The sequence below is a fragment of the Prinia subflava genome, chromosome 35 (genome assembly GCF_021018805.1).
Source record: "Prinia subflava isolate CZ2003 ecotype Zambia chromosome 35, Cam_Psub_1.2, whole genome shotgun sequence".
NCBI classification, from domain to species: domain Eukaryota; kingdom Metazoa; phylum Chordata; class Aves; order Passeriformes; family Cisticolidae; genus Prinia; species Prinia subflava.
This window is the reverse complement of record NC_086281.1, coordinates 405,982-431,160: the sequence shown is the minus strand read 5'-3', so window position 1 is coordinate 431,160 and position 25,179 is coordinate 405,982. Positions and strand designations below refer to the sequence as shown.

The 25,179-nt window shown below is 62.4% G+C and overlaps 3 protein-coding genes across 5 annotated transcripts in view; 2 read left to right on the top strand and 1 right to left on the bottom strand.

Moving 5' to 3' along the window:
* The window catches only part of INTS3 (integrator complex subunit 3), a 35,466-nt gene extending 27,399 nt beyond the window's left edge, over positions 1-8,067 (top strand). Inside the window, 9 exon segments of the mRNA XM_063421112.1 lie at positions 798-866; positions 1,542-1,617; positions 3,295-3,408; positions 4,391-4,439; positions 5,589-5,756; positions 6,264-6,364; positions 7,031-7,103; positions 7,660-7,816; positions 7,909-8,067. Coding sequence (XP_063277182.1) covers positions 798-866; positions 1,542-1,617; positions 3,295-3,408; positions 4,391-4,439; positions 5,589-5,756; positions 6,264-6,364; positions 7,031-7,103; positions 7,660-7,816; positions 7,909-7,986 — 885 coding nt within the window. The 3' untranslated portion in view covers positions 7,987-8,067.
* Positions 8,068-8,546: 479 nt separating this feature from the next.
* Positions 8,547-12,554, top strand: SLC27A3 (solute carrier family 27 member 3). Its single transcript, XM_063421072.1, has 13 exons — positions 8,547-8,576; positions 8,772-8,782; positions 9,024-9,496; positions 9,974-10,183; positions 10,257-10,415; positions 10,496-10,620; positions 10,689-10,883; positions 10,967-11,057; positions 11,128-11,326; positions 11,464-11,561; positions 11,643-11,773; positions 11,890-12,078; positions 12,206-12,554. Exons 1-12 carry the CDS (start codon positions 8,547-8,549, stop codon positions 12,064-12,066), a joined length of 1,899 nt encoding a protein of 632 aa, XP_063277142.1. The 3' UTR covers positions 12,067-12,078; positions 12,206-12,554.
* A 4,030-nt stretch (positions 12,555-16,584) lies between these two features.
* The window catches only part of GATAD2B (GATA zinc finger domain containing 2B), a 28,994-nt gene continuing 20,399 nt past the window's right edge, over positions 16,585-25,179 (bottom strand). For 2 of the 3 annotated variants that reach the window (XM_063421217.1, XM_063421218.1), the window contains exons 5-11: positions 24,448-24,579; positions 23,758-23,928; positions 22,382-22,697; positions 19,974-20,176; positions 18,325-18,435; positions 18,111-18,228; positions 16,589-17,212 (exon numbers count right to left, since the gene is read on the bottom strand). In XM_063421217.1, the coding sequence (XP_063277287.1) occupies positions 17,079-17,212; positions 18,111-18,228; positions 18,325-18,435; positions 19,974-20,176; positions 22,382-22,697; positions 23,758-23,928; positions 24,448-24,579 (1,185 nt within the window). In that variant the 3' untranslated portion in view covers positions 16,589-17,078. Of the gene's footprint in view, positions 17,213-18,110; positions 18,229-18,324; positions 18,436-19,973; positions 20,177-22,381; positions 22,698-23,757; positions 23,929-24,447; positions 24,580-25,179 lie in introns of all 3 variants that reach the window. The other variant, XM_063421219.1, reaches the window with a different exon arrangement.

Here is a 25,179-nt window from a genome sequence, read left to right as displayed (position 1 = left end):
AGGTGTGTCCCCAGCACAGGTGTGTCCCCGTTCCATCCCCAGTGTCCCCAGCCCAGCTGTGTCCCTGAGCCAGCCCAGGTGTGTCCCCAGCACAGATGTGTCCCTGACACAGCCCAGGTGTGTCCCCAGCACAGGTGTGTCCCCAGCCCAGGTGTGTCCCCAGCCCCGTCCCAGGTGTGTCCCAGCTCCACCCCAGCTGTGTCCCCAGCCCAGCTGTGTCCCCATCCCAGGTGTGTCCCTGCCCCAGCACAGGTGTGTCCCAGCCCAGGTGTGTCCCCGTTCCATTCCCAGTGTCCCTAGCTCCATTCCAGGTGTGTCCCAGCCCAGGTGTGTCCCCAGCCCCAGGTGTGTCCCAGGCTTGTCCCAGGTGTGTCCCCAGCCCGGGATCCCTCCCAGGGCAGGCTCAGGCTGTCCCCACGGTGTCCCCAAATCCCGGGATCAGCCCTCGGCTCCCACCGTGACTGGATTTGTGTTTCCGAGGCCCTGGGACAGGGAGCAGAGGGAAAAGAGGGAAAAGAGAGGGAAAAGAGAGGGGAAACAGGGAAAACAGAGGAAAAACAGAGGAAAAACAGCGGAAAAACAGAGGAAAAACAGAGGGAAAACAGGGAAAACAGGAAAACAGGGAAATCAGAGGGAAAACAGAGGGAAAACAGGGAAAACAGGAAAACAGGGAAATCAGAGGGAAAACAGAGGGGAATCAGAGGGAAATCAGGGGAATCAGGGAATTCCCTCGGGAGCTCCCGGGGCCGCCTCTCCCCGTTCCTGCCCTGAGCCCGCCCGGGTTTGTGCGTTCCCAGTTCCCGGACGAGACCCTGCGGAGCGGGGAGCTGCTCAACATGATCGTGGCTGTCATCGACTCCTTCCAGGTGCGGGGGGACCCCGGGGCCTTCCCGGGCCCTTCCCGGCCCTTTCCTGACCCCTTTCCCAGCCCTTTCCCAGCCCTTTCCCAACCCCTTTCCCGGCCCTTTCCCGGCCCTTTCCTGGCTTTTTCCTGGCCCCTTTCCTGCCCCTTCCTGGCCCTTTCCGGGGCCCTTTCCCAGCCCCTTTCCTGGCCCTTTCCTGACCTCTTTCCGGGTCCTTTCCCCACCCTTTCCCAACACCTTCCCTGCCCTTTTCCTGCCCCTTCCCGACCCCTTTCCGGGCCCTTTCCCAGCCCCTTTTCCACCCCTTCCCGACCCTTTCCTGGCCCTTTCCTGACCCTTTCCTGGCCCTTTCCTGACCCCTTTCCGGGTCCTTTGCCAGCCCTTTCCCGGCCCGTTCCCGACCCCTTTCCTGACCCCTTTCCTGACCCCTTTCCCAGCCCTTTCCCGGCCCTTTCCTGACCCTTCCCTGCCCCATTCCCAGGAGATTTATCCCCAAAAAGGCCTCGGCTCCGCGGGCTCTCCTGCGGCACCCAGAGGTTGATCCCGAGCTGCTGCTCCCCAAGGGATGTCCCACAGAGCCCTTTCCTGGGCAATCAGTGCTAATTACCGCTAATTACAGCTAATGAGCCCCCGGGAAGGCTCCTGGGAGCCCCCCTGACCCCTTCCTGTCCCCCCCAGCTGCAGGAGCTCGTGTGCCACGTGATGATGGGAAACCTGGTGATGTTCCGCAAGGACTCCGTGCTCAACATCCTCAGTGAGTGCAGACCCCAAATCCTGCCCCAAATCCTGCCCCAGACCCCAAATCCTGCCCCAAATCCTGCCCCAAATCCTGCCCCAAACCTGGGGCAGACCCCAAATCCTGCCCCAAATCCTGCCCCAAACCTGGGGCAGACCCCAAATCCTGCCCCAAATCCTGCCCCAGACCCCAAATCCTGCCCCAAATCCTGCCCCGGACCCCAAATCCTGCCCCAAATCCTGCCCCAGACCCCAAATCCTGCCCCAGACCCCAAATCCTGCCCCAAATCCTGCCCCAGACCCCCAATCCTGCCCCAAATCCTGCCCCAGACTCCCAATCCTGCCCCAAACCCGGGGCAGACCCCAAATCCTGCCCCAAATCCTGCCCCAGACCCAGGGCAGACCCCAAATCCTGCCCCAGACCCGGGACAGACCCCAAATCTTGCCCCAAATCCTGCCCCAGACCCCAAATCCTGCCCCAAACCCCAAATCCTGCCCAAACCCCCAGTCCTGCCCCAGCCCCGGGCCTGGCCCGTGCCAGCCCCTCCAGGGGCGATCCTGGCGCTGAATTCCCAGCAGGAATTATCGGATTTGGGATTTATCCCGTGCCCCCGAGGCCTCCCCGGGCGGTGCCAGGCAGGAACGAGCAGGGCACGGGGAAAATCCCCAAATCCCGGCCCCTCCGTGGGGTCCCTCGGGGTTCCCAGAGCTAATCCCGCTCTCCCTGAGCCAGCTTTGGGATAAGCCCGTTAATTAGGGAGCCTCGTTAGCTCCGTCCCCATTCCCGGTGCCCGCAGGGGTGGGGGGACCCCGGGCAGGTTTGGGGTGCCCAGACCTGGGGAAGGGGCTGAGCCAGATCCCTGTTGTCCCCATTGTCCCCATTGTCCCCATTGTCCCTTTTATCCATCCCTGTTGTCCCCATTGTCCCCATTGTCCCTTTTATCCATCCCTGTTGTCCCCATTGTCCCCATTGTCCCTTTTATCCATCCCTGTTGTCCCCATTGTCCCCATTGTCCCTTTTATCCATCCTTGTTGTCCCCATTGTCCCTTTTATCCATCCCTGTTGTCCCCACTGTCCCCATTGTCCCCGTTATCCCCGTTGTCCCCCGTGTCCCCATTGTCCCCGTGTCCCTGTGTCCCCATTGTCCCCATTGTCCCCGTTATCCCCGTTGTCCCCGTGTCCCCATTGTCCCCTGTGTCCCCACTGTCCCCACTGTCCCCACTGTCCCCACTGTCCCCATTGTCCCCATTGTCCCCGTGTCCCCATTGTCCCCACTGTCCCCATTGTCCCCATTGTCCCCATTATCCCCATTGTCCCCATTGTCCCCATTATCCCCATTGTCCCCATTGTCCCCGTTGTCCCCGTGTCCCCATTGTCCCCATTGTCCCCATTGTCCCCATTGTCCTAATTGTCCCCATTGTCCCCATTGTCCTAATTGTCCCCATTGTCCCCTGTGTCCCCATTGTCCCCATTGTCCCCATTGTCCCCATGTCCCCGTGTCCCCGTTGTCCCCGTTATCCCCGTTGTCCCCGTTGCCCTCGTTGTCCCCCATTGTCCCCCGTTATCCCCACTGTCCCCATTGTCCCCGTGTCCCCGTGTCCCCGTGTCCCCATTGTCCCCATTGTCCCCATTGTCCCCATTGTCCCCATTGTCCCCTGTGTCCCCATTGTCCCCATTGTCCCCGTGTCCCCGCAGTCCAGAGCCTGGACTGGGAGACCTTTGAGCAGTACTGCACGTGGCAGCTGTTCCTGGCACACAACATCCCCCTGGAGACCATCATCCCCATCCTGCAGCACCTCAAGTACCGGGGTCAGCCCGGGGACAGCCTGGGGGACACGGGGGGGACACAGGGGGACACAGGGGGGACATTCCTGAGGGGACACAGGGGGGACACAGGGGGGACATTCCTGGGGGGACATTCCTGGGGGGACATTCCTGGGGGGACATCCTGGGGGACACAGGGGGGACACAGGGGGGACATTCCTGGGGGGACACAGGGGGGACATTCCTGAGGGGACATTCCTGGGGGACACAGGGGGGACACAGGGGGGACATTCCTGGGGGGACATTCCGGGGGGGACATTCCTGAGGGGACACAGGGGGGACACGGGGGGGACATTCCTGGGGGGACATTCCTGAGGGGACACAGGGGGGACACGGGGGGGACATTCCTGAGGGGACATTCCTGGGGGACACAGGGGGGGACATTCCTGGGGGGACATTCCGGGGGGAGGACACATTCCCACAGGGGACATTCCTGGGGGGACATTCCTGAGGGGACATTCACAGGGGGGGACATTCCTGAGGGGGGACATTCCTGGGGGAAAATTCCCAGGGGACATTCCCGGGGATATTTTGGGGGGACATTCCCAGGGGTCATCCCTGGGGGATATTTTGGGGGGATCATTCCCAGTGGATATTTTTGGGGGCGTCATTCCCGGGGAATATTTTGGGGGGACATTCCCAGTGGATATTTTTGGGGGGATCATTCCCAGGGGACATTCCCGGGGGATATTTTGGGGGGACATTCCCAGGGGACATTCTCTGGGGACATTCCCGGGGGATATTTTGGGGGGACATTCTCTGGGGACATTCCCGGGGGATATTTTGGGGGGATCATTCCCAGGGGATATTTTGGGGGGCCATTCCCAGGGGACATTCCCGGGGGATATTTTGGGGGGACATTCCCAGGGGACATTCTCTGGGGACATTCCCGGGGGATATTTTGGGGGGACATTCTCTGGGGACATTCCCGGGGGAGATTTTGGCTCAGCCTCTCTCCCCCGTGCAGAGCACCCCGAGGCGCTCTCCTGCCTCCTGCTGCAGCTCCGCAGGGAGAAGTGAGTGCGGGGGGCTCGGGGGGGTCCCGGGGGGCTCGGGAGGGTCCCGGGGGGATCCCAGGGGGCTCGGGAGGGTCCCGGGGGGATCCCGGGGGATCGGGGTGTGCTGGGAGCCCCTGGGGGCACCTGCAGTGCTGGGAGGGGGCACGGAGAGGATCTGGGGGGCTCTGAAGGGATCTGGGGGGCTTTGAGAGGATTTGAGGGGCTGTGGGGGGCTCTGGATGCTCTGGGGGGCACCAGGAGTGTCTGTGGGGGCCACCAGCACTGTCCCCGTGTCCCCACAGGAGCTGGGGACACTGTCTGGAGTCCCAGACTGGGGGGGGGGGGCATTCCGGGGGTCCCTGAGGGGGCACCAAGGGTCTGGGGGGTCACAGAGGGTCCCGGGGGGGCACAGAGGGTCCCAGGGGGGTCCCGGGGGTCACTGAGGGTCCCAGGGGGGTCCTGGGGGTCACTGAGGGTCCCTGGAGGGGCACAGGGGTCCCTGGGGGGTCCCGGGGGTCACTGAGGGTCCCGGGGGTCACTGAGGGTCCCTGGGGTGTCCCGGGGGGGTCCCGGGGGTCACAGAGGGTCCCGGGGGGGTCCCGGGGGGACACAGAGGGTCCCTGGAGGGGCACAGGGGTCCCTGGGGGGTCCCGGGGGTCACTGAGGGTCCCGGGGGTCACTGAGGGTCCCTGGGGTGTCCCGGGGGGGTCCCGGGGGTCACTGAGGGTCCCAGGGGGGTCCCGGGGGTCACAGAGGGTCCCTGGGGGGTCCCGGGGGTCCCGGGGGGGTCCCGGGGGTCACTGAGGGTCCCAGGGGGGTCCCAGGGGGGTCCCAGGGGTCACTGAGGGTCCCTGGGGGGTCCCGGGGGTCACTGAGGGTCCCAGGGGGGTCCCGGGGGGGCACAGAGGGTCCCAGGGGGGTCCCAGGGGTCACCGAGGGTCCCGGGGGGACACAGAGGGTCCCTGGAGGGGCACAGGGGGTCCCTGGGGGGTCACAGAGGGGTCCCGGGGGGGTCCCGGGGGGGCACAGAGGGTCCCTGGGGGGTCCCAGGGGTCACCGAGGGTCCCTAGGGGGTCACAGAGGGTCCCTGGGGGGTCCCGGGGGTCACAGAGGGTCCCGGGGGGGTCCCGGGGGTCTCTCCCGCCCTGCCCACCCCCGTGCCCCCAGGCCCAGCGAGGAGATGGTGAAGATGGTGCTGAGCCGGCCGTGCCACCCCGAGGACCAGTTCACCACCAGCATCCTGCGGCACTGGGGGCTGCGGCACGACGACCTCCTGGGGGAGCACATCAAGGCCCTGCTCATCAAGAACAACAGCCTGCCCCGCAAACGGCAGAGGTGGCACCGGGATCCCGGGATCTGGGGGGATCCCGGGGTGTGGGGGGATCCCGGGGTGTGGGGGATTCCCGGGGTGTGGGGGGATCCCGGGGTGTGGGGGATTCCCAGGGTGTGGGGGGATCCCGGGGTGTGGGGGGATCCCGGGATGTGGGGGGATCCTGGGATATGGGGGATTCCCGGGGGTGTGGGGGGATCCCGGGGGTGTGGGGGGATTCCTAGGAATGCAGGGAAATTCCTGGGAATTCTGACCCCTGGGGAAATGCAGGGGATTCCTGGGAATGCAGGGGATTCCCAGGAATTCCCAACCCCGGGGGGGTTTGTTCTCCCCTGCCCCAGGTCTCATCCCCATTATTTGGGTCTCATCCCCATTTTTGGGGTCTCATCCCATTTTTTGGTCTCATTCCCATTTTTTGGGTCTCATCCCATTTTTGGGTCTCATCCCCATTTTTGGGGTCTCATCCCCATTTTTTTGGGTCTCATTCCCATTTTTTGGGTCCCTCTCCGCAGCCTGCGCAGCTCCAGCAGCAAACTGGCCCAGCTGACCCTGGAGCAGATCCTGGAGCACCTGGACAACCTCCGGCTCAACCTCACCAACACCAAGCACAACTGTGGGTGCTCCGCCCGGGGATCGGGATCGGGATCGGGATCTGGGATTGGGATCTGGGATCAGGATCAGGGCTCTGGGGTCGGGGATCTGGGATCGGTATCGGGGCTCTGGGATTGAGGATCTGGGCTCAGAGATCTTGGATCAGGATTGGGGCTCTGGGCTCTGGGATCAGGATCAGGGCTCTGGGGTCAGGGATCTGGGATCAGAGGTCCAGGATCTGGGATCGGGGATCAGGGCTCTGAGATCTGGGCTCTGGGATCAGGCTCTGGGATCGAGATCTGCGCTTGGGGATCTGGGATCAATCAGGGATCTGGCTCAGGGCTCTGGGATCAGGCTCTGGGATCGGGATCTGGGATTGGGATCTGGCTCGGGATCTGGCTCTGGAATCTGGGATTGGGATCCGGGCTCTAGGATCTGGGATCAGGATCTGGGATCAGGACCCGGGCTCGGGGCTCTGGGATCTGGGATTGGGATCTGGGGTTGGGATCTGGGATCAGGCTCTGGGATCGGGATCTGGGGTTGGGATCTGGGATCAGGCTCTGGGATCAGGATCTGGGATCAGGCTCTGGGATCGGGATCCGGGCTCTGGGATCTGGGATCAGGCTCTGGGCTCGGGATCTGGCTCGGGGCCGTTCTCCCTGACCCCGTCCCGCCCGTTCCTCTGCAGTTTTCAGCCAGACCCCGATCCTGCAGGCGCTGCAGCACGTCCAGGCCAGCTGCGACGAGGCCCACAAGATGAAGTGAGAGCCCCCCTGGGCACCGGGAGGGTCTGGGGGCTCCATCCCAGGGGTCTGGGGGCTCCATCCCAGGAGGGTCTGGGGGTTTTATCCCAGGGGATTTGAGGGCTCCATCCCAGGAGGGTCTGGGGGCTCCATCCCAGGGGTCTGGGGGCTCCATCCCAGGAGGGTCTGGGGGTTTTATCCCAAAGGATTTCGGGGTTTTATCCCAAGGAAATTGGGGGCTTCCTCCATGAGGATTTGGTGCCTCCATCCCAAAAGATTTGGGGGTTTTACCCTGAGGATTTGGGGGCTCCATCCCAAGGAAATTTGGGACTCCATCCCAGGGGATTTGGGAGTTTTATCCCTGCGGATCTGGGGATTCCATCCCAAAGAATTTGGGGTCTCCGTCCAAAAGGATTTGGGGTTTTATCCCTGAGGATTTGGTGTCTCCATCCCAGAGCATTTGGGGGCTCCATCCCAGATGATCTGGGGGCTCTATCCCAAAGGATTTGGGGGTTTTATTCCCGAGGATTTGGGGGCTCCCCCCCGGTTCTCCGACCCCCCCTGCTCCCCCCAGGTTCTCGGATCTCTTCTCCCTGGCCGAGGAGTACGAGGACTCCTCCAAGCCCCCCAAGAGCCGCCGCAAGGCCACGGCGCTCTCCAGCCCCCGCAGCCGCAAGAGCGCGGCGCAGCCCCCCAACACCGAGGAGGAGTCAGGCTCCAGCAGCGCCTCGGTGAGCGCCCCCCAAAACCCCCCAAAGCCCCCCGGGACCCCCAGAACCCCGGGATGGCCCCCGTGACCCCCCCTGTGTCCCCGTTCCTGCAGGAGGAAGAGGACACCAAACCCAAACCGGCCAAGAGGAAAAGGAAAGGCTCCTCTGCCGTGGGCTCGGACAGTGACTGAGGGCTGGGACCCCCCGGGACCCCCCCGGGCTGGGACCCCCGAGCCCCCCGGGACCCCCTGAGCCCCCCGGGACCCCCCGAGCCCCTCGGGCTGCGACCCCCCGAGCCCCCCAGGCTGGGGCCAGCAAAGCCGAGGGGGACCCCCCCTGCCCCTCCCCCTTCTCACCAATTGGGGAGGGGTCTCGGTGTCCCCTCCCCCCCCCCAGGACCCCCCGGCACGGGCGGGGCCCCCCCGAGGGGAAGGGGGGACCCCCCACCCCCATTTTCAGACAGAAATGTAAATAAAGGGCGGAAGCGACTGCTGCTGCTGGGTGATTTGGGGAGGGGGCGCTGGGGGGGTCCGGCCCCCCCGGGGGTCCTGGGGGGGTTCGGGGGGTCCTGGGGGGGTTCGGGGGGTCCTGGGGGGCTCCCGCAGCCTTTGTAAGCGTTTGTAAGAAAAGCAGCAATAAAATCTTTCCTGTTTTTTACCGAACGGCCCCGGTTTGTGGCGGGGGGGGCGGGGGCCGTGTCCCCCCCCCGGGGCGGCCGGACCGGGCACGTGGCGGCCCCGGGGAGGCGACAATGGCAAAACCCCCCCGGGACGGGCGGAAAGTGGGACAGGACAGCGGGGGGGACACCGGGGACACCGGGGGGGACACCGGGGACACCGAGGGAGGGGACAGAGGGGACACGGGGGACACCGAGAGGAGGGGACAGTGGGGGGGACACCGCGGGGTTGGGGGGGAGCAGCGGCTGCAGCCGGCGGGGGGGGACAGGGGTGACATTGGGGGGCCCCTGTGGGGACAGGGGGGACCCCGGTGGGGACAGGGGGGCGGGGCTGGGCTCGGCAGAGGGGTCGGGGCTGGGGGGGGGGGCTCAGAGGGGGCGCGGTCAGAGGGGGCGTGGCCAAAGTGGGCGCGGTCGGTGGGCGTGGCCGGGGTGGGCGTGTCCGCCCCGCCCCGTGAGGCGGGCGCGGGCGATGGCGCTGGCGGCGGCGCTGGGGGCGCTGGGGGTCCTGGGGGGGCTCCTGGGGGTCCTGGGGGGGCTCCTGGGGGGCGCGGGGGCTCTGGGGGTCCTGGGGGGGCTCCTGGGGGCTCTGGGGGCGCTGCTGGCGCTGCAGCGGCGGCTGTGGCCGCACCTCTGGGCCGACCTGGCGTTCGCGCTGCGGGCGCTGCGGGCGCGGCGGCGGGCGCGGGGCGGCCCCGGGGGCTCCGTGGCCTCCCGGTTCCTGCGCGCCGCCCGCGCCGCCCCGGAGCGCCCGTTCCTGCGGGCCCGGGCGGGCGCGGAGCCGCTGGGGCGGGCGGCGCGGAGCGTGGCGCGGGTGGCGAACGCGCTGCGGGCGCTGCGGGCCCCGCCGCGGCCCGGGGACACCGTGGGGCTGCTGGTGGGCAACGAGCCCCGCTTCGTGTGGGGCTGGTTCGGGCTGGCCGCGCTCGGGGCCCGCCCCGCGTTCCTGGGCACGGCGCTGCGCCCCGCGGGGCTCCGGCACTGCCTGCGCGGCTGCGGGGCCCGGGCGCTGCTGGTGGCGGACGGTGAGAGCGGGGACACCGGGGAACACCGGGGGGACAGCGGGGGACAGCGGGGGACAGCGGGGGACAGCGGGGGGGGACACCGGGGGGACACCGGGAGGGGAGCGGGGACACCGGGGGGACACCGCGGGGACACCGGGAGGGAGCGGGGACACCGAGGGGACACCGGGAGGGGAGCGGGCAGCGTGGGGAGAAAGGGCCGAGAGGAACCGGGGCGCTTTCGGGGCCCGGGGGATAACGGGGAGACACCGAGGGGACCGAAAGGCCCCCGGGGATAACGGGGACCGTGGAGTGGGGAGATCCCGGGGGATAACGGGGACACCGGGCCGGGGGATGAGAGCACCGGGAGCCGCAGTGGGACAGGGGAAATAATGAACGGGGACGAGGGGGACGAGGGGTGGGTGGCACACGGGGCACCGGGGGTGGGATGGTGGCACCGGGGCCAGCGGGGTGGTCCCCACACGGTGCCGTCCCCCCCAGACCTGTTCGGGTCGGTGGAGCCGCTCCTGCCCAGCCTGCGGGAGGACGGGGTGGCCGTGTGGGTGCTGGGAGCGGGGCCGTACCCGCCGGGCGTGGTGGCGCTGCAGGAGCTGCTGGACGCGGCCTCCGAGGAGCTGGAGCCCGAGGACGTGTGGGAGCCCGAGGACATGAACGACACCTGCCTCTACATCTTCACCTCGGGCACCACCGGTGCGGCCGGGCCCGGGGCCGGGGGGCTCAGGGTGAGCGTGGGAGGGGGCTCAGCTCCGTTTTCCCCTTCCAGGCCTCCCCAAAGCCGCCCGCGTGTCCCACCTCAAGGCCGTCATGTGCCTGAGCTTCTACGAGCTGGTGGGAGCCTCCAGCCGGGACGTCGTGTACCTGGCGCTGCCCCTCTACCACATGGCCGGGTCCCTGCTGGGCATCGTGGGCTGCCTCGGCATCGGTGAGCGGGGCCGGGCCCGGGGGGCTCCGGGGGGCTCCGGGGGGGTTTCGGGGGCTGATCCCCCCCTGCCCATCCCGCAGGGGCCACGTGTGTGCTGAAGGAGAAGTTCTCAGCCAGCCAGTTCTGGGACGACTGCCGCGCCGAGGGCGTCACCGTCTTCCAGTACATCGGGGAGCTGTGCCGGTACCTGGTGAACCAGCCCCAGGTCAGGGCGGGGGGCCGGGCTCGGGGGGGTCCCGGGGGGCGCCCCCGGAGCTGACGGTGTCCCCGCAGCGCCCCGGGGAGCGGCAGCACGGGCTGAGGCTGGCGGTGGGCAGCGGCCTCCGCCCCGACGTGTGGCGGAGCTTCCAGCAGCGCTTCGGGCCCGTGCGCATCGTGGAGACCTACGGGATGAGCGAGGGCAACGTCACCCTCTTCAACTACACCGGCACCCCGGGCGCCGTGGGGCGCTGCAGCTTCATCTACAAGGTCTGGGGGGCTGCGATGGGGGGTCCCCAACACCCCCCGAACCCCCCAGCCCAGGCGCTGACCCCCCCCGGCCGCTCCCGCAGCTCTTCTCGCCCTTCGAGGTCGTTCGTTACGACGTCGCGGCCGGAGCACCGGAGCGGGACCGGGCCGGACGCTGCATCCGCGCCCGCACGGGTGAGGAGCGGGCGCGGGGCGGCCCCGGGGCGTGCCCGGGGGGCCCCGGTCACCGTTCCCGTCCCCCCAGGTGAGACGGGGCTGCTGATCGCGCCGGTGACGCCCCGGACGCCGTTCCTGGGCTACGCCGGCAGCCGGGAGCTGTCGGAGCAGAAGCTGCTCCGCGGGGTCTTCGCCGAGGGGGACGAGTTCTTCAACACCGGGGACCTGGTGGAGCAGGACGCCGAGCAGTTCGTGCGATTCCGGGACCGCATCGGGGACACCTTCAGGTGCTGCAGCCCCCCGGGACGGGGGCGCCCCCAGGTCCCCCCCTGCCTGTCCCTATTCGGCGTTCTGGGGTTGTCTCAGCCCCATTAAACATTTTTGGGGTCTCATCCCCGTCCTGCTCCTCGCTGTCCCCTCGCAGGTGGAAAGGCGAGAACGTGGCCACCACGGAAGTGGCCGAGGCGCTGCTGGCCCACGAGTCCCTGCAGGAAGCCACCGTTTACGGCGTCACCGTCCCAGGTACGGCCGCCCCCGGCGCCGCCTCCGGGGCCCCCCCCGCAGCCCCGCGGTGTCCCCCAAGTGTCCCCTCCTCGCCCGCAGGCCACGAGGGCCGCGCCGGGATGGCCGCGCTGGTTCTGCGGCCCGGCCGCTCCCTGGACGGCCCCGGCCTCTACCGGCACCTGGAGCTGCTGCTGCCGCCGTACGCGCGGCCGCGCTTCCTCCGCCTGCAGGTAACGGCGGGTCCCGGGGGGATGCTTGGGGGTGCGGGGGGTGCGGGGGGAGCTCGGGGGTCCCGGGGGTCTCGGGGGTCCCGGGGGGTCCCCACGGCCGCCGCCGCTGTCCCCAGGAGCGGCTGGAGATGACCGAGACGTTCAAGCAGCAGAAGCTGCGGCTGGCGCGGGACGGCTGCGACCCCGCGCTGGTGGCGGCGCCGCTCTTCGTGCTGGACGAGGCCGCCCGAGCCTTCGTCCCGCTGGACCGCGAGCGCTGGGAGCGGCTCCGGGACGGGCGGATCCGCATCTGAGCGGGCCCGGGGGTCCCGCGTCCGTCCCGGGGGTCCCGTGGCCGTTCTGGGGGTCCCCGTGCCCATCCTGTACCCCCTGTGATCCCCGGTGTGTCCTGGGGGTCCCCCCGTGTCCCTCCTGCCGTCCCTGAGCTCCTCGCGTCCGTCCCGGGGGTCCCCGAGTCCATCCTGTCCCCTCCGTGTCCCCCCAAGTGCCCCCCACGTCCATCCCTGTCCCCTCCCCTGTCCCCTCCCCCTGTCCCCTCCCCTGTCCCCTCCCAGCCGCCGGTGCCTCCCCCCCTCCGGGGGCTCTTTGTACACAAAATTTCCCCATTTTGGGGTCGTTTTTTGGCAAATAAAACTCTTTTGTAGCAAATCTGGTCCCTGTCACCCCCAAATCGGGGGTGGGGACACCGAAGCCGCTGTCCCCGTGTCCTGCAGGGTTTGGGGGGGAATTTGGGGTCCCCTCCTAATCTGCCACCCTCTCCTTATTAAATAATTATTACCAAGGGCTGAAGTTTTAATTCGTTTTATTTTTTAGCCTTTCTCCAAAAATTGGGGGATCTCCGCTCCCCCTCCCCACTTTGCCATCGGTCCCGAGCTCAAACCCGATGGAAAAGAGGAAAAAAAATGGGGAAAACCCCTTAAATTTGTGCAAAAAGCCCAATTTCCACCCACCCCACCCCAAGCCAGAAATTGGGTCTAAAATCCTCTAAATTGGGGCTGAAATCGCCCAAATTTGGACCAAAATCAGGGGCCAAAATCCCAAAAATTTGGCCTGAAGGACGGAAATGGGAATTAAAATGCTGCAAATGGGGCTGAAACCCTGGAAATGAGGATTAAATTCTCGAATTTTGGGGCTGGATCCAGAAATTGGGGGTAAAGTCCTGCAAACGGGGGCTGAAATCCTCGAATTGGTACCAAAATCCTCGAACTGGCCCAAATCCAGAGCCTGGGGACTGAAATCCTGAGGATTGGGATCAAATTCCACACCGGGCCTACAATCCTGGAAATTGGGACAGAAATCCCCAAGTTTTGGCCTGAAACTGGGGCTAAAAATCTTGAATTTTTTTCCTGAAACCCAACCTGGGCCGAAACCCCGGAAATTTTACCCAAATCCCCAAATTTGGTCGCGGAACAACAAAAAAAACCCGGGTGCAAAATGCTGAAAATGGGGAGTGGAACGCGATGGTTTGGGCTGAAATCCCGGAATTTTGGGCTGAAATCCCGGAATTTTGGGCTGAAATCCTGGAATTTCGGGTTGAAATCCTGGAATTTTGGACTGATATCCTGTAATTTTGGATTGAAATCCTGGAATTTCGCACTGATATCCTGGAATTTCGCACTGATATCCTGGAATTTTGGGCTGAAATCCTGGAATTTCGGACTGATATCCTGGGCTGAAATCCCAGAATTTTGGGCTGAAATCCTGGAATTTTGTACTGAAATCCTGGAATTTGGGGTTTAAATCCTGGAATTTGGGGCTGAAATCCTGGAATTTCGGGTTTAAATCCCGGAATTTTGGGTTTAAATCCCGGAATTTTGTACTGAAATCCCGGAATTTGGGGTTTAAATCCTGGAATTTTGGGTTTAAATCCTGGAATTTTGGGTTTAAATTCTGGAATTTCGGGTTTAAATCCTGGAATTTGAGGTTTAAATCTCGGAATTTCGTGCTGAAATTCTGGAATTTGGGGGTTAAATCCTGGAATTTTGGGTTTAAATCCCGGAATTTCGGGCCAATCCCCCCCAGCCCCGCTCCCCTCGCCCCCATCCCGGTTTCCCGCCCGCCCCGGCGCTCCCGGGGGGATTTTGGAGAGGAAGAGGCGCAGCCGGGGTTGTTGGAGCCGTGTATTGTCGGGAAGCCAATCCAGAATAAAAACAGTGCAAATACAGGCCGGGGTGTGACCCCCGGGGGTCCCGTGTGAAAGGCACAGAATCGGGGGTGGCCCCCCCCGGCCCCCCCTCCTTGCACGGTTCATGTCACACACGAGGCCACACGACACGGACGTGACACTTCCACAACTCCGGGCCCGTCCTTCCCGAAGCCTTCCCGGGAATTTTTTGCCGGTTTTCCGTTAATTTTTTTTTTTTGTCTCGTTGCTTTTTTTTTTTCTTTTTTTTCTTTTTTTTCTACACAATGTACAGGTTTGGTTGTCTTTTTTTTTTTTTTTTTTTTTTTATCTCCGCGGATTTTTTTTTTTTTTTTCTTTTTTAACCTTTTTTTGTCCTTTTTTTTTTTTTTTTTTTTGCCTTTTTAATGTGTCAAGAAACAGCTCAGTTTTATATACACGGATGAGTCCTGGTTATATCGGCAGCGAGAGCGGAAGCAAACGGGGCGGGACGGGGAATTTCGGGCAGGAATTTGGGGATGGGGATGGGAAATGCCTTTGGAGGAACCAAAAAAAACCCCCCCTCCCCCGAAACAGAAACCCCAAAAAAGCATTTTCACAAGCGGATCTACCCCTAGCCGGAAAAAAAGCAGGAAAAATCCTGGAAGTTTGGAGCGGGGGGAATAAAAAAAGGGAATTTTCGGGGATATAACAGCCCTGGGGGCGGCGGGGGGGAGGGGGGCAAGCCAAAAATAATAATAATTATAATAATAATAATAATAAAAATAGGGATAAACCTATGCGGGGGAGGGGGGGGCAGACATGGATCAAATCCCCCCTGGAATTCCGGGATTGGGGTGGGGGCAGGGAGGGACTGCCTGGGATCCCGGGAAGGGCCTGGGGTCATTTTTGGGGTTGGGGGAGTCAATTTGGGGGGTGGGAACTGCCCAGGACCCCCCAAAGGGGTTTGGGGTCGTTTTTTGGGGGGTGGGATCTGCCCAGGACCCCCAGGAGGGGTTTGGGGTCGTTTTTTGGGGGTGGGATCTGCCCGGGATCATTTTGGGGGGGGGGAACTGCCCGCAGCCCCCAGGGCTGAGCCCCCCGGGGGGTGACAGGGGTGTCCCCCCCAGACTCATTTATAGCACCAAGAGTTCGGCCCCCCCCGGGGGCCCCCCCTATTGCACTTGGGTTTGGGAGTTTTTTCCAGGTTTTCACCATTTTCAGGGGTGAAAAATCCCCTTTTTGGGGGGTTTTTAAATTCATTTTCTCATTGAAACTCGGCCCAGGGGCCCTGGGGGGGGGACAGTGGCACTTGGGGGGGACCCCCGGGGGGGTGGAGGGGGAGTGACCCCTCCCCAAAGTAAAAGAAACCCCTAAAATAACCCAAAAATTCAGGTTTTAGCCCCAAAACCCGATTTGTCAAAGTGCTCCCGGGGTGAGGATTGGGGGAGGGAAGGAGGAATTGAGGGGAGGGGGAGGGGAGCAGCTGGGAATGGTCAAAGCCGATGAAAACGCCCCAAATTAATTCCCATTTCCGGATACAAAACCCCACTGAACCCCCCCCACCCAAAAATCCCAATAAACCCAATAAACCCAATAAACCAAATCAACCCCAGCCTTTTCTGCCTCTGGGGGGTCCCGGGGGGGATTTTGGGGGGTCCAACCCCCCCCAGGGCTAAGTGCTCATTGAATTCGGGGAGGGGGCTGCAGAGGGGGTCCCTCCCCCAATTCCGGGGGGTTTGGGGTCCCCCCAGTTTAAGGGGGTGGGGTTGGGTCCCCCCCCGGTTTTGGGGTCTCCCCTTTAGGGCTGGGGCTCCCCCAGGTTTGGGGGGATTTGGGGGATTTGGGGGATTTGGGAATTGCACGAGAGGAGCAGGAATGGGGAAAGGCTCCAGGAAAAGGGGAAGGGACAAAACTCAGGGGAACCACGAGAAAATGGGGAGGGAGGGAGGGGGAGGGGAGGGAGGGGGAGGGGGAGGGGAGGGAGGGGGGAGGGGAGGCTGAAGTGCAAATCGAGAATTTTCTCGCGGCTCATTTTCTTGCTTTGGGTTGTCCTCGACACCCCCAGGGGACAGCGAGACCCCCCCAGTGCCACCCCTGGGGACAGAGGGGACACCGAGACCCCCCGGTGCCACCCCTGGGGACAGAGGGGACATCAGAGCCCCCCCCGTGCCTCCCCTGTCACCCCCAGGGTGTCACACAGGGACCCCCTCTGGTGCCATTGGCGGCCCCAGTGCCACCGCCGGGTGACAAGAGGAGCATGCAGGGACTGGGGACACATCTGGGGACAGCAGAGGGGACACGGTGGGGACACAGTGGGGACACAGTGGGGACACGGTGGGGACACTCACCCGCCCCGCGGTGCCTCCGCTCCGCTCTCTGCTCCGGAGCCGCCGCGTCCCCCGTGGGGACAGGGACAGCAGGGACACCCCTGGGGGGGTCTGGTCACCTCGAGGGACCCCTGGGGACACCGAGGGACCCCCGAGGGGCCCTTGGGACAGGTCTGGCAGTGCCACCACCCCTGGGGACATCGGGACGGGGACTGGGGTCAGGGGGTGGTGACACCCCGGGGTGGGGTCAGGGGGTGGTGACACCCCGGGGTGGGGTCTGGGGGTGGTGACACCCCGGGATCGGGGTCAGGGGGTGGTGACACCCTGGGATCGGGGTCTGGGGGTGGTGACACCCCGGGATCGGGGTCAGGGGGTGGTGACACCCCAGGATCGGGGTCAGGGGGTGGTGACACCCCAGGATCGGGGTCAGGGGGTGGTGACACCCCGGGGTGGGCTCTGGGGGTCCCCTGGGTCAGGCCCGAAGGGGATTTGCCCCCCCCCAGGGGTCGGATCCTGCTTCCCTCAGACGCCCCCGATCCCCCCGGAATCGGCACAGGCCGCCCCCAAAATCCCCCCTGGGGGACGGGGGAAGGTGCCCTTGCCAAAGTCTCTGGAAAAGGGAGAAAAAAGCTTTAACCATCCATGGAGCGAAGAGGAGAGGGGGAAAAATAAGGAAAAAAAGGGGCAAAAAACAACCCACAACACAAGGAGGAAGCGGCGGCGTTACAAAACGAGCGGGGCCGGGGCTGCCCCTCGGGCCGGGCGGGGCCGGGCCCGCTGGTTTGAAATGTTTGTTTTGTCTGTTTTGCCACGTTCTGCGTGGTTCTCTCGGTGTGCTCTCCCCGGAGGCCCGGCAGAGGGAGGGCAGCCGGGGCTATTTCTGTCCGCTGATGGACTGGGATATGGAGCGGGGCGGGATCATATCCAGCAGGTATTCCCGCTGCCGGTCCGCCAGGCTCGACGCTTTGTGGCCCCCGATGCCGGCGTTCAGGTAGGCGATGTTCACCCCTGGGGACGCCACGCACGCTCCGGCACCGCGCCGAGCCCGCCCGGGAATCCACAGACCCCCACAGACCACACCGAGCCCACCCGGGAACCCACCGAGCCCACCCTGGGACCCCACAGACCCCCACAGACCCCGCCAAGCCCACCCGGGACCACACTGGGCAGGAAGGGCCAGGACAGGGCTGGCAGAATTCCCAAATTCTGCCCCAAAATCCAGTGGGTGTGGCGTGAGCTGTCCCATGCTGCAATCCCAATCCCATCCCATTCCATCCCATCCCAGCTCATCCCAGCCCATCCCATTATCCCATCCCAGCCCAGCCCCATTTCCATCCCATCCCATTATCCCATTGCATCCCATTATCCCATCCCATTATCCCAATCCCATCCCATTCCATCCCATTATCCCATCCCAATATCCCATCCCAATATCCCATCCCATTGTCCCATTTTCCCATTATCCTGTTATCCCATTATCCCACTGCATCCCATTATCCCATCCCACTATCCCGTTATCCCATTACCCCCTTACCCCGTTATCCCATTATCCCGTTATCCCATCCCATTCCCATTACCCCGTTATCCCATTATCCCATCCCGTTATCCCGTTATCCCATCCCGTTATCCCATTATCCTATCCCATTATCCCATCCCACTATCCCATTATCCCATTACCCCCTTACCCCCTTACCCCGTTATCCCATTATCCCGTTATCCCATCCCATTCCCATTACCCCGTTATCCCATCCCGTTCTCCCGTTATCCCATCCCGTTACCCCGTTATCCCATCCCGTTCTCCCGTTATCCCATCCCGTTATCCCGTTCTCCCATTATCCCATCCCGTTATCCCATTATCCTGTTCTCCCGTTATCCCACCCCGTTCTCCCGTTCTCCCGTTCCGTACCTGGCATTCCCAGGAGCCCCCCGGCCACGGAGAGCTGCGGGGCCTGGGCGAAGTTGGACAGCATGGAGCGCGCCGAGGTGGGGATCCCGCGCTGGAGGCTGCTCTGGGGCTGCGGCGCCTGCGGGGGCACGGGGGCGTTGGCACGGCGGGGAGGGCTCCCACCCGTTAATTATCCCGTTAATGATCCCGTTAATGATCCCGTTCATGATCCCACCTGCCGGAGCGTGTGGTGCCGCAGGATCCCGTCCTGTTTGCCCACGCTGGGCACGGCGGGCGCGGCCGTGGGCGACAGCGCTGCCTGCTGCTGCAGCCGCTGCTCGATCTCCTGCGGGGAGGGACACTCAGATCCAGGGAATGGGAAACTGCAGATCCAGGGAATGGGAAACTGCAATTCCCAGGGAATGGGAAACTGCAATTCCCATGGGAATGGGAAACTGCAGCTCCAGGGAATGGGAAACTGCAATTCCCATGGGAATGGGAAACTGCTCAATTCCCATGGGAATGGGAAACTGCAGATCCAGGGAATGGGAAACTGCAATTCCCAGGGAATGGGAAACTGCTCAATTCCCATGGGAATGGGAAACTGCAGATCCAGGGAATGGCAAACTGCAGATCCAGGAAATGGGAAACTGCAATTCCCATGGGAATGGGAAACTGCAATTCCCATGGAAATGGGAGACTGCAGATCCAGGGAATGGGAAACTGCAGATCCAGGGAATGGGAAACTGCAATTCCCAGGGAATGGGAAACTGCAGATCCAGGGAATGGGAAACTGCAGCTCCAGGGAATGGGAAACTGCAGCTCCAGGGAATGGGAAACTGCTCAATTCCCATGGGAATGGGAAACTGCAGCTCCAGGGAATGGGAAACTGCAATTCCCAGGGAATGGGAAACTGCAATTCCCATGGGAATGGGAAACTGCAGCTCCAGGGAATGGGAAACTGCAGCTCCAGGGAATGGGAAACTGCTCAATTCCCATGGGAATGGGAAACTGCTCAATTCCCAGGGAATGGCAAACTGATCAATTCCCATGGGAATGGCAAACTGATCAATTCCCATGGGAATGGGAAACTGCAATTCCCATGGGAATGGGAAACTGCACAATTCCCAGGGAATGGCAAACTGCAGCTCCAGGGAATGGGAAACTGCAGCTCCCAGGGAATGGCAAACTGCACAATTCCCATGGGAATGGGAAACTGCAGATCCAGGGAATGGGAAACTGCACAATTCCCAGGGAATGGGAAACTGCAATTCCCATGGGAATGGGAAACTGCAGATCCAGGGAATGGGAAACTGCAATTCCCATGGGAATGCCATCCCGCCGACCTGGCCGGGATAGGATGAGTGGGATGGGATCAATGGGATGAGACGGGGATAATGGAATGGGATGGGACAGGACGAGTGGTTTGGGATGGTTCAGGATGGTCTGGAATGGTCTGGAATGGTCTGGGATGGGTCTGGAATGGTCTGGGATGGTTCAGGACAGTCTGGGATGGTCTGGGATAATTCAGAATGGTCTGGAATGGTCTGGGATGGTCTGGGATGGTTCAGGACAGTCTGGGATGATCTGGGATGGTCTGGGATGGTCTGGAATGGTCTGGGATGGTCTGGGATGGTCTGGGATGGTCTGGAATGGTCTGGAATGGTCTGGGATGGTCTGGGATGGTCTGGGATGGTTCAGGACAGTCTGGGATGGTCTGGGATAATTCAGAATGGTCTGGGATGGTCTGGGATGGTCTGGTATGGTTCAGAATGGTTCAGAATGGTCTGGGATGGTTCAGGATTGTTTGGGATGTTTCGGGATGGTCTCAGCCGGCCGGAGGGTCCGGCCTGGCTGTCCGGAAGGCACCGGGGATCTCCCGACCTGCTCCTGCTGCAGGGCCTTGACGAAGGCGTTCTTGAGGCGGTTCGTGTGCTCGGCCTTGAGCGCCTTCTTCTGGTTGGAGGTCTGGCACTGCTCGCACAGGATGCGCCCGCCCTTCTCCTGCTTCCAGTGCGGCGTGAAGTCGGTGCGGCACTGCGCGCACACGAACGGCTCCACGCGCGGCACCGCCGGCGCGCTCTTCCCTGCGGGGCGGCAGCCTCAGCACGGGCACGGCAGAACCCAAATTCAACCCACACCCTCAGCACGGGCACGGCAAAACCGAACCCAACTCACACCCTCACCCTCAGCACGGGCACGGCAGAACCAAAATCAAACCCTTACCCTCAGCACGGGCACGGCAGAACCCAAACTCACACCCTCACCCTCAGCACGGGCACGGCAGAACCAAACCCAACCCACACCCTCAGCACGGGCACGGCAGAACCCAAACCTAACCCACACCCTCAGCACGGGCACGGCAGAACCCAAACTCACACCCTCACCCTCAGCACGGGCACGGCAGAACCCAAATTCAACCCACACCCTCAGCACGGGCACGGCAGAACCCAAACCTAACCCACACCCTCAGCACGGGCACGGCAGAACCCAAACCTAACCCACACCCTCAGCACGGGCACGGCAGAACCCAAATTCAACCCACATCCTCAGCACGGGCACAGCAGAACCCAAAATCACACCCTCAGCACGGGCACGGCAGAACCCAAAATCAACCCACACCCTCAGCACGGGCACGGCAGAACCCAAAATCACACCCTCACCCTCAGCACGGGCACGGCAGAACCCAAAATCAACTCACACCCTCAGCACGGGCACGGCAGAACCCAACTCACACCCTCACCCTCAGCACGGGCACGGCAGAACCCAAACTCACACCCTCAGCACGGGCACAGCAGAACCCAAAATCACACCCTCAGCACGGGCACGGCAGAACCCAAACCTAACCCACATCCTCAGCACGGGCATGGCAGAACCCAAAATCACACCCTCAGCACGGGCACGGCAGAACCAAACCCACACCCTCAGCACGGGCATGGCAGAACCAAACCCAACCCACACCCCCAGAATCTGCCCCAGAACCGCGGAGAGCTGGGCAGGAACCCGGGGATTTCCCGGGGAATCCCGCGGATCGGCCAAAGTGCTGAGAATTTGGGGTAAAATCCCGCAAATCTGGTCTGAAATCTTGGAGACCCGTTAAAAACCTTCAAGGTTTTTAACCTAAAAATCCACAAACCCCAACAACTCCTTCTAAAACCCTTCCGAGCATACTCCAAACCCCACAGGTTCACCCTAAACCCCAACTCCTAAAACCCTTCCAACCCACCCCAAAATTCCATAAAACCTAACAACTCCTTCTAAAACCCTTCCAAGCACCCCTCAAACCCCATGGGTTCACCCCGAACCCCAACAACTCCTTCTAAAACCCTTCCAACCCACCCCAAAATTCCATAAACCCTAACAACTCCTTCTAAAACCCTTCCAAGCATCCTCCAAATTCCAGAGTTTCCACCCAAACCCCAACAACTCCTTCTAAAACCCTTCTGAGCATCCCCAAACCCCCCAGGTTCACCCTAAACCCCAACTCCTAAAACCCTTCCAACCCACCCCAAAATTCCATAAACCCTAACAACTCCTTCTAAAACCCTTCCAAGCATCCTCCAAATTCCAGAGTTTCCCCCCAAACCCCAACAACTCCTTCTAAAACCCTTCCAACCCACCCCAAAATCCCAAGGTTTCACCCTAAACCCTAACAACTCCTTCTAAAACCCTTCAGGCATCCCCAAATTCCACAAACCCCAGCAATTCCTTCTAAAACCCTTCCAAGCACCCCTCAAACCCCACAGGTTCACCCCAAACCCCAACAACTCCTTCTAAAACCCTTCCAACCCACCCCAAAATTCCATAAACCCCAACAACTCCTTCTAAAACCCTTCCAAGCATCCTCCAAATTCCAGAGTTTCCGCCCAAACCCCAACAACTCCTTCTAAAACCCTTCTGAGCATCCCCAAACCCCCCAGGTTCACCCTGAACCCCACAATTCCTTCTAAAACCCTTCGAACCCATCCCCAAACCCCACAGGTTCACCCCGAACCCCAACAACTCCTTCTAAAACCCTCCCAAGCATCCCCCAAATTCTACAAACCCCAACAACTCCTTCTAAAACCCTCCCAAGCATCCCCCAAATTCTACAAACCCCAACAACTCCTTCTAAAACCCTTCTGAGCATCCCCAAACCCCACAGGTTCACCCTGAACCCCACAATTCCTTCTAAAACCCTTCCAACCCATCCCCAAACCCCCCGAAACCCCTGAACCCCCCAATTCCACCGCGGAACCCCACAAATCGAGTCCAAACCCCCCGAACCCCCCCTGGACGGGCCGGGCAGTGACCTTGGCTGTCGATGACGCTCTGCACCACCTCCTCCAGCCCCACCATGTAGATGAACTCGCTGTTGGCGGCGCTGGGCAGGAAGTGCAGCAGCGGCGCGGGCGGTTTGGGCGGGGGGATCTCCAGCAGCGTCTTCTCCAGCTGCTTGCGCAGCGCCAGCTTGGCGGCCGCCTGCGAGTTGGCGGCGTCCGAGAGCGCGCTGGGGCTGGGCAGCGGGGACGACACGCGCGCCACCGAGCCCGGCTGCATGTGCGACGCCAGGTTCATGTAGATGGCGGAGGAGGACGAGCGCTGGCACGGCACCGACGAGCCCGACTGCTGCGGGGGGACGGGATGGGATTCGGGATTAGGGGGGAATTTGGGATGAAGGTGGGATTCGGGATCAGGGTGGGATTCGGGATCAGGGAGGGAATTTGGGATCAAGGTGGGATTCGGGATTAGGGGGGAATTCGGGATGAAGGTGGGATTGGGGATTAGGGGGGAATTCGGGATCAGGGGGGAATTTGGGATCAGGGAGGGAATTTGGGATCAGGGTGGAATTTGGGATCAGTGAGGGAATTCGGGATCAGGGAGGGAATTTGGGATCAGGGTGGAATTTGGGATCAGTGAGGGAATTCGGGATCAGGGTGGAATTTGGGATCAGGGAGGGAATTCGGGATCAGGGAGGGAATTTGGGATCAGGGTGGGATTTGGGATCAGGGGGGAATTCGGGATCAGGGTGGAATTTGGGATCAGTGAGGGAATTCGGGATCAGGGGGGAATTTGGGATCAGGGTGGGATTCGGGATCAGGGGGGAATTTGGGATCGGGGGGAATTTGGGATCAGGGGGGAATTCGGGATCAGGGAGGGATTCGGGATCAGGGTGGGATTTGGGATCAGGGAGGGAATTTGGGATCGGGGGGAATTTGGGATCAGGGTGGGATTCGGGATCAGGGGGAATTTGGGATCAGGTGGGATTCGGCATCAGGGGGGAATTTTCCAAACCAGTGGAAACCAGCCCAAAGCAGTGCCCAGCAGCCCAGCCCAGTGCCCAGCAGCCCAAACCAGTGGAAACCACCCCAAACCAGTGAAAACCATCCCAAACCAGTGCTCAGCAGCCCAGCCCAGTGCCCGCCAGCCCATCCCGTGCCCTCCCAGCCCAAACCAGTGCCCACCCAGCCCAGCCCAGTGCCCACCCAGCCCATCCCGTGCCCTCCCAGCCCAAACCAGTGCCCACCCAGCCCAGCCCGTGCCCTCCCAGCCCAAACCAGTGCCCACCAGCCCATCCCAGTGCCCACCAGCCCAACCCAGTGCCCGCCAGCCCAGTCCAGCCCAGCCCAGCCCAGCCCATGCCCACCAGCCCATCCCAGTGCCCACCCAGCCCAGCCCGTGCCCGCACCGGCTGGTAGTTGATGGCGGGGCTCATCCCGGGCGTGGACGTGCGCACCAGGCCGGATTTCTGGGGCCCGCGCTGGCCCTGGAGCTGCGCGGGGCTGGGGGCGATGACGCGCTGGGACATCAGCATGTGGGGCAGCGCCGAGCTGGCGGCCGAGCGGATCACGCTGTGGCCCTGCCGGGGAGCCCGCGCGGGGTCAGAGCCCGGGACAGCCCCAAACACCCCCCGTGTCCCCCGAGCTCGGTGAGAAAATCACAGAAAAGGGAGGGAATCCGGAGTGCTGATCCATGGAATTCCTGCTTATCCAAACCCCACACGCTCCCAATCCCCACATCCCCGCTCCTCTCCACACTGGCCTGGGGTTTATGGGATTGTGGCTTTTTCCTGTGGGAGGCTGGAATTGCTCCGTGGTCAGGGAGAGGGGCAGGAATCCATGGGGCAAACAGTTCCAGTGGCTTTTCCTTCGGGAACACCAGGATGGTGCAGAGAATTCCCACCCTCCTCACCCCACTCCAGCTGGGACTGGCCATTCACAGGATCAGGGAATATCCAGCTCCACAAGGATCACGGGGTCCAATTCCTGCCAAACCCAACCCCAAGCACCAGGAACTGCGGGAATTCCTCTGCCTCTGGAAAAAAGCCCCTCTGCACGCAGCAGAATCAGCGTTTTCCAGGAAAAACGGGAACGCTCACCTGTAATGTCCTTAAATTCTGCGGCTCCACGCCCTGAGCTCCGGGCCGGGAGGGGATCTTGGACAGGCCCTGCTGCCCCACGTGGGCGGGGGACGGCTGCACGATGGAGGCGGCGTTCTGGACCACGGGAGCCTGGGGCAGGGATCCGGGATCAGCCGGGATCAGCCGGGATCAGCCGGGATCAGGAACCCAGGGGTTTGTTTCCCGGGAATAAAGGGGTTTGTTTCCCGGGAATCCAGGGGTTTGTTTCCCAGGAATAAAGGGGTTTGTTTCCCAGGAATCCAGGGGTTTGTTTCCTAGGATCCAGGGGTTTGTTTCCCGGGAATCCAGGGGTTTGTTTCCCGGGAATCCAGGGGTTTGTTTCCCGGGAATAAAGGGGTTTGTTTCCCGGGAATCCAGGGGTTTGTTTCCCGGGAATCCAGGGGTTTGTTTCCCAGGAATAAAGGGGTTTGTTTCCCAGGAATCCAGGGGTTTGTTTCCTAGGATCCAGGGGTTTGTTTCCCGGGAATCCAGGGGTTTGTTTCCCAGGAATAAAGGGGTTTATTTGTTTCCCAGGAATCCAGGGGTTTGTTTTCCGGGAATCCGGGGGTTTGTTTTCCGGGAATCCAGGGGTTTGTTTTCCGGGAATAAAGGGGTTTGTTTCCCGGGATCCAGGGGTTTGTTTTCCGGGAATAAAGGGGTTTGTTTCCCAGGAATAAAGGGGTTTGTTTCCCAGGAATAAAGGGGTTTGTT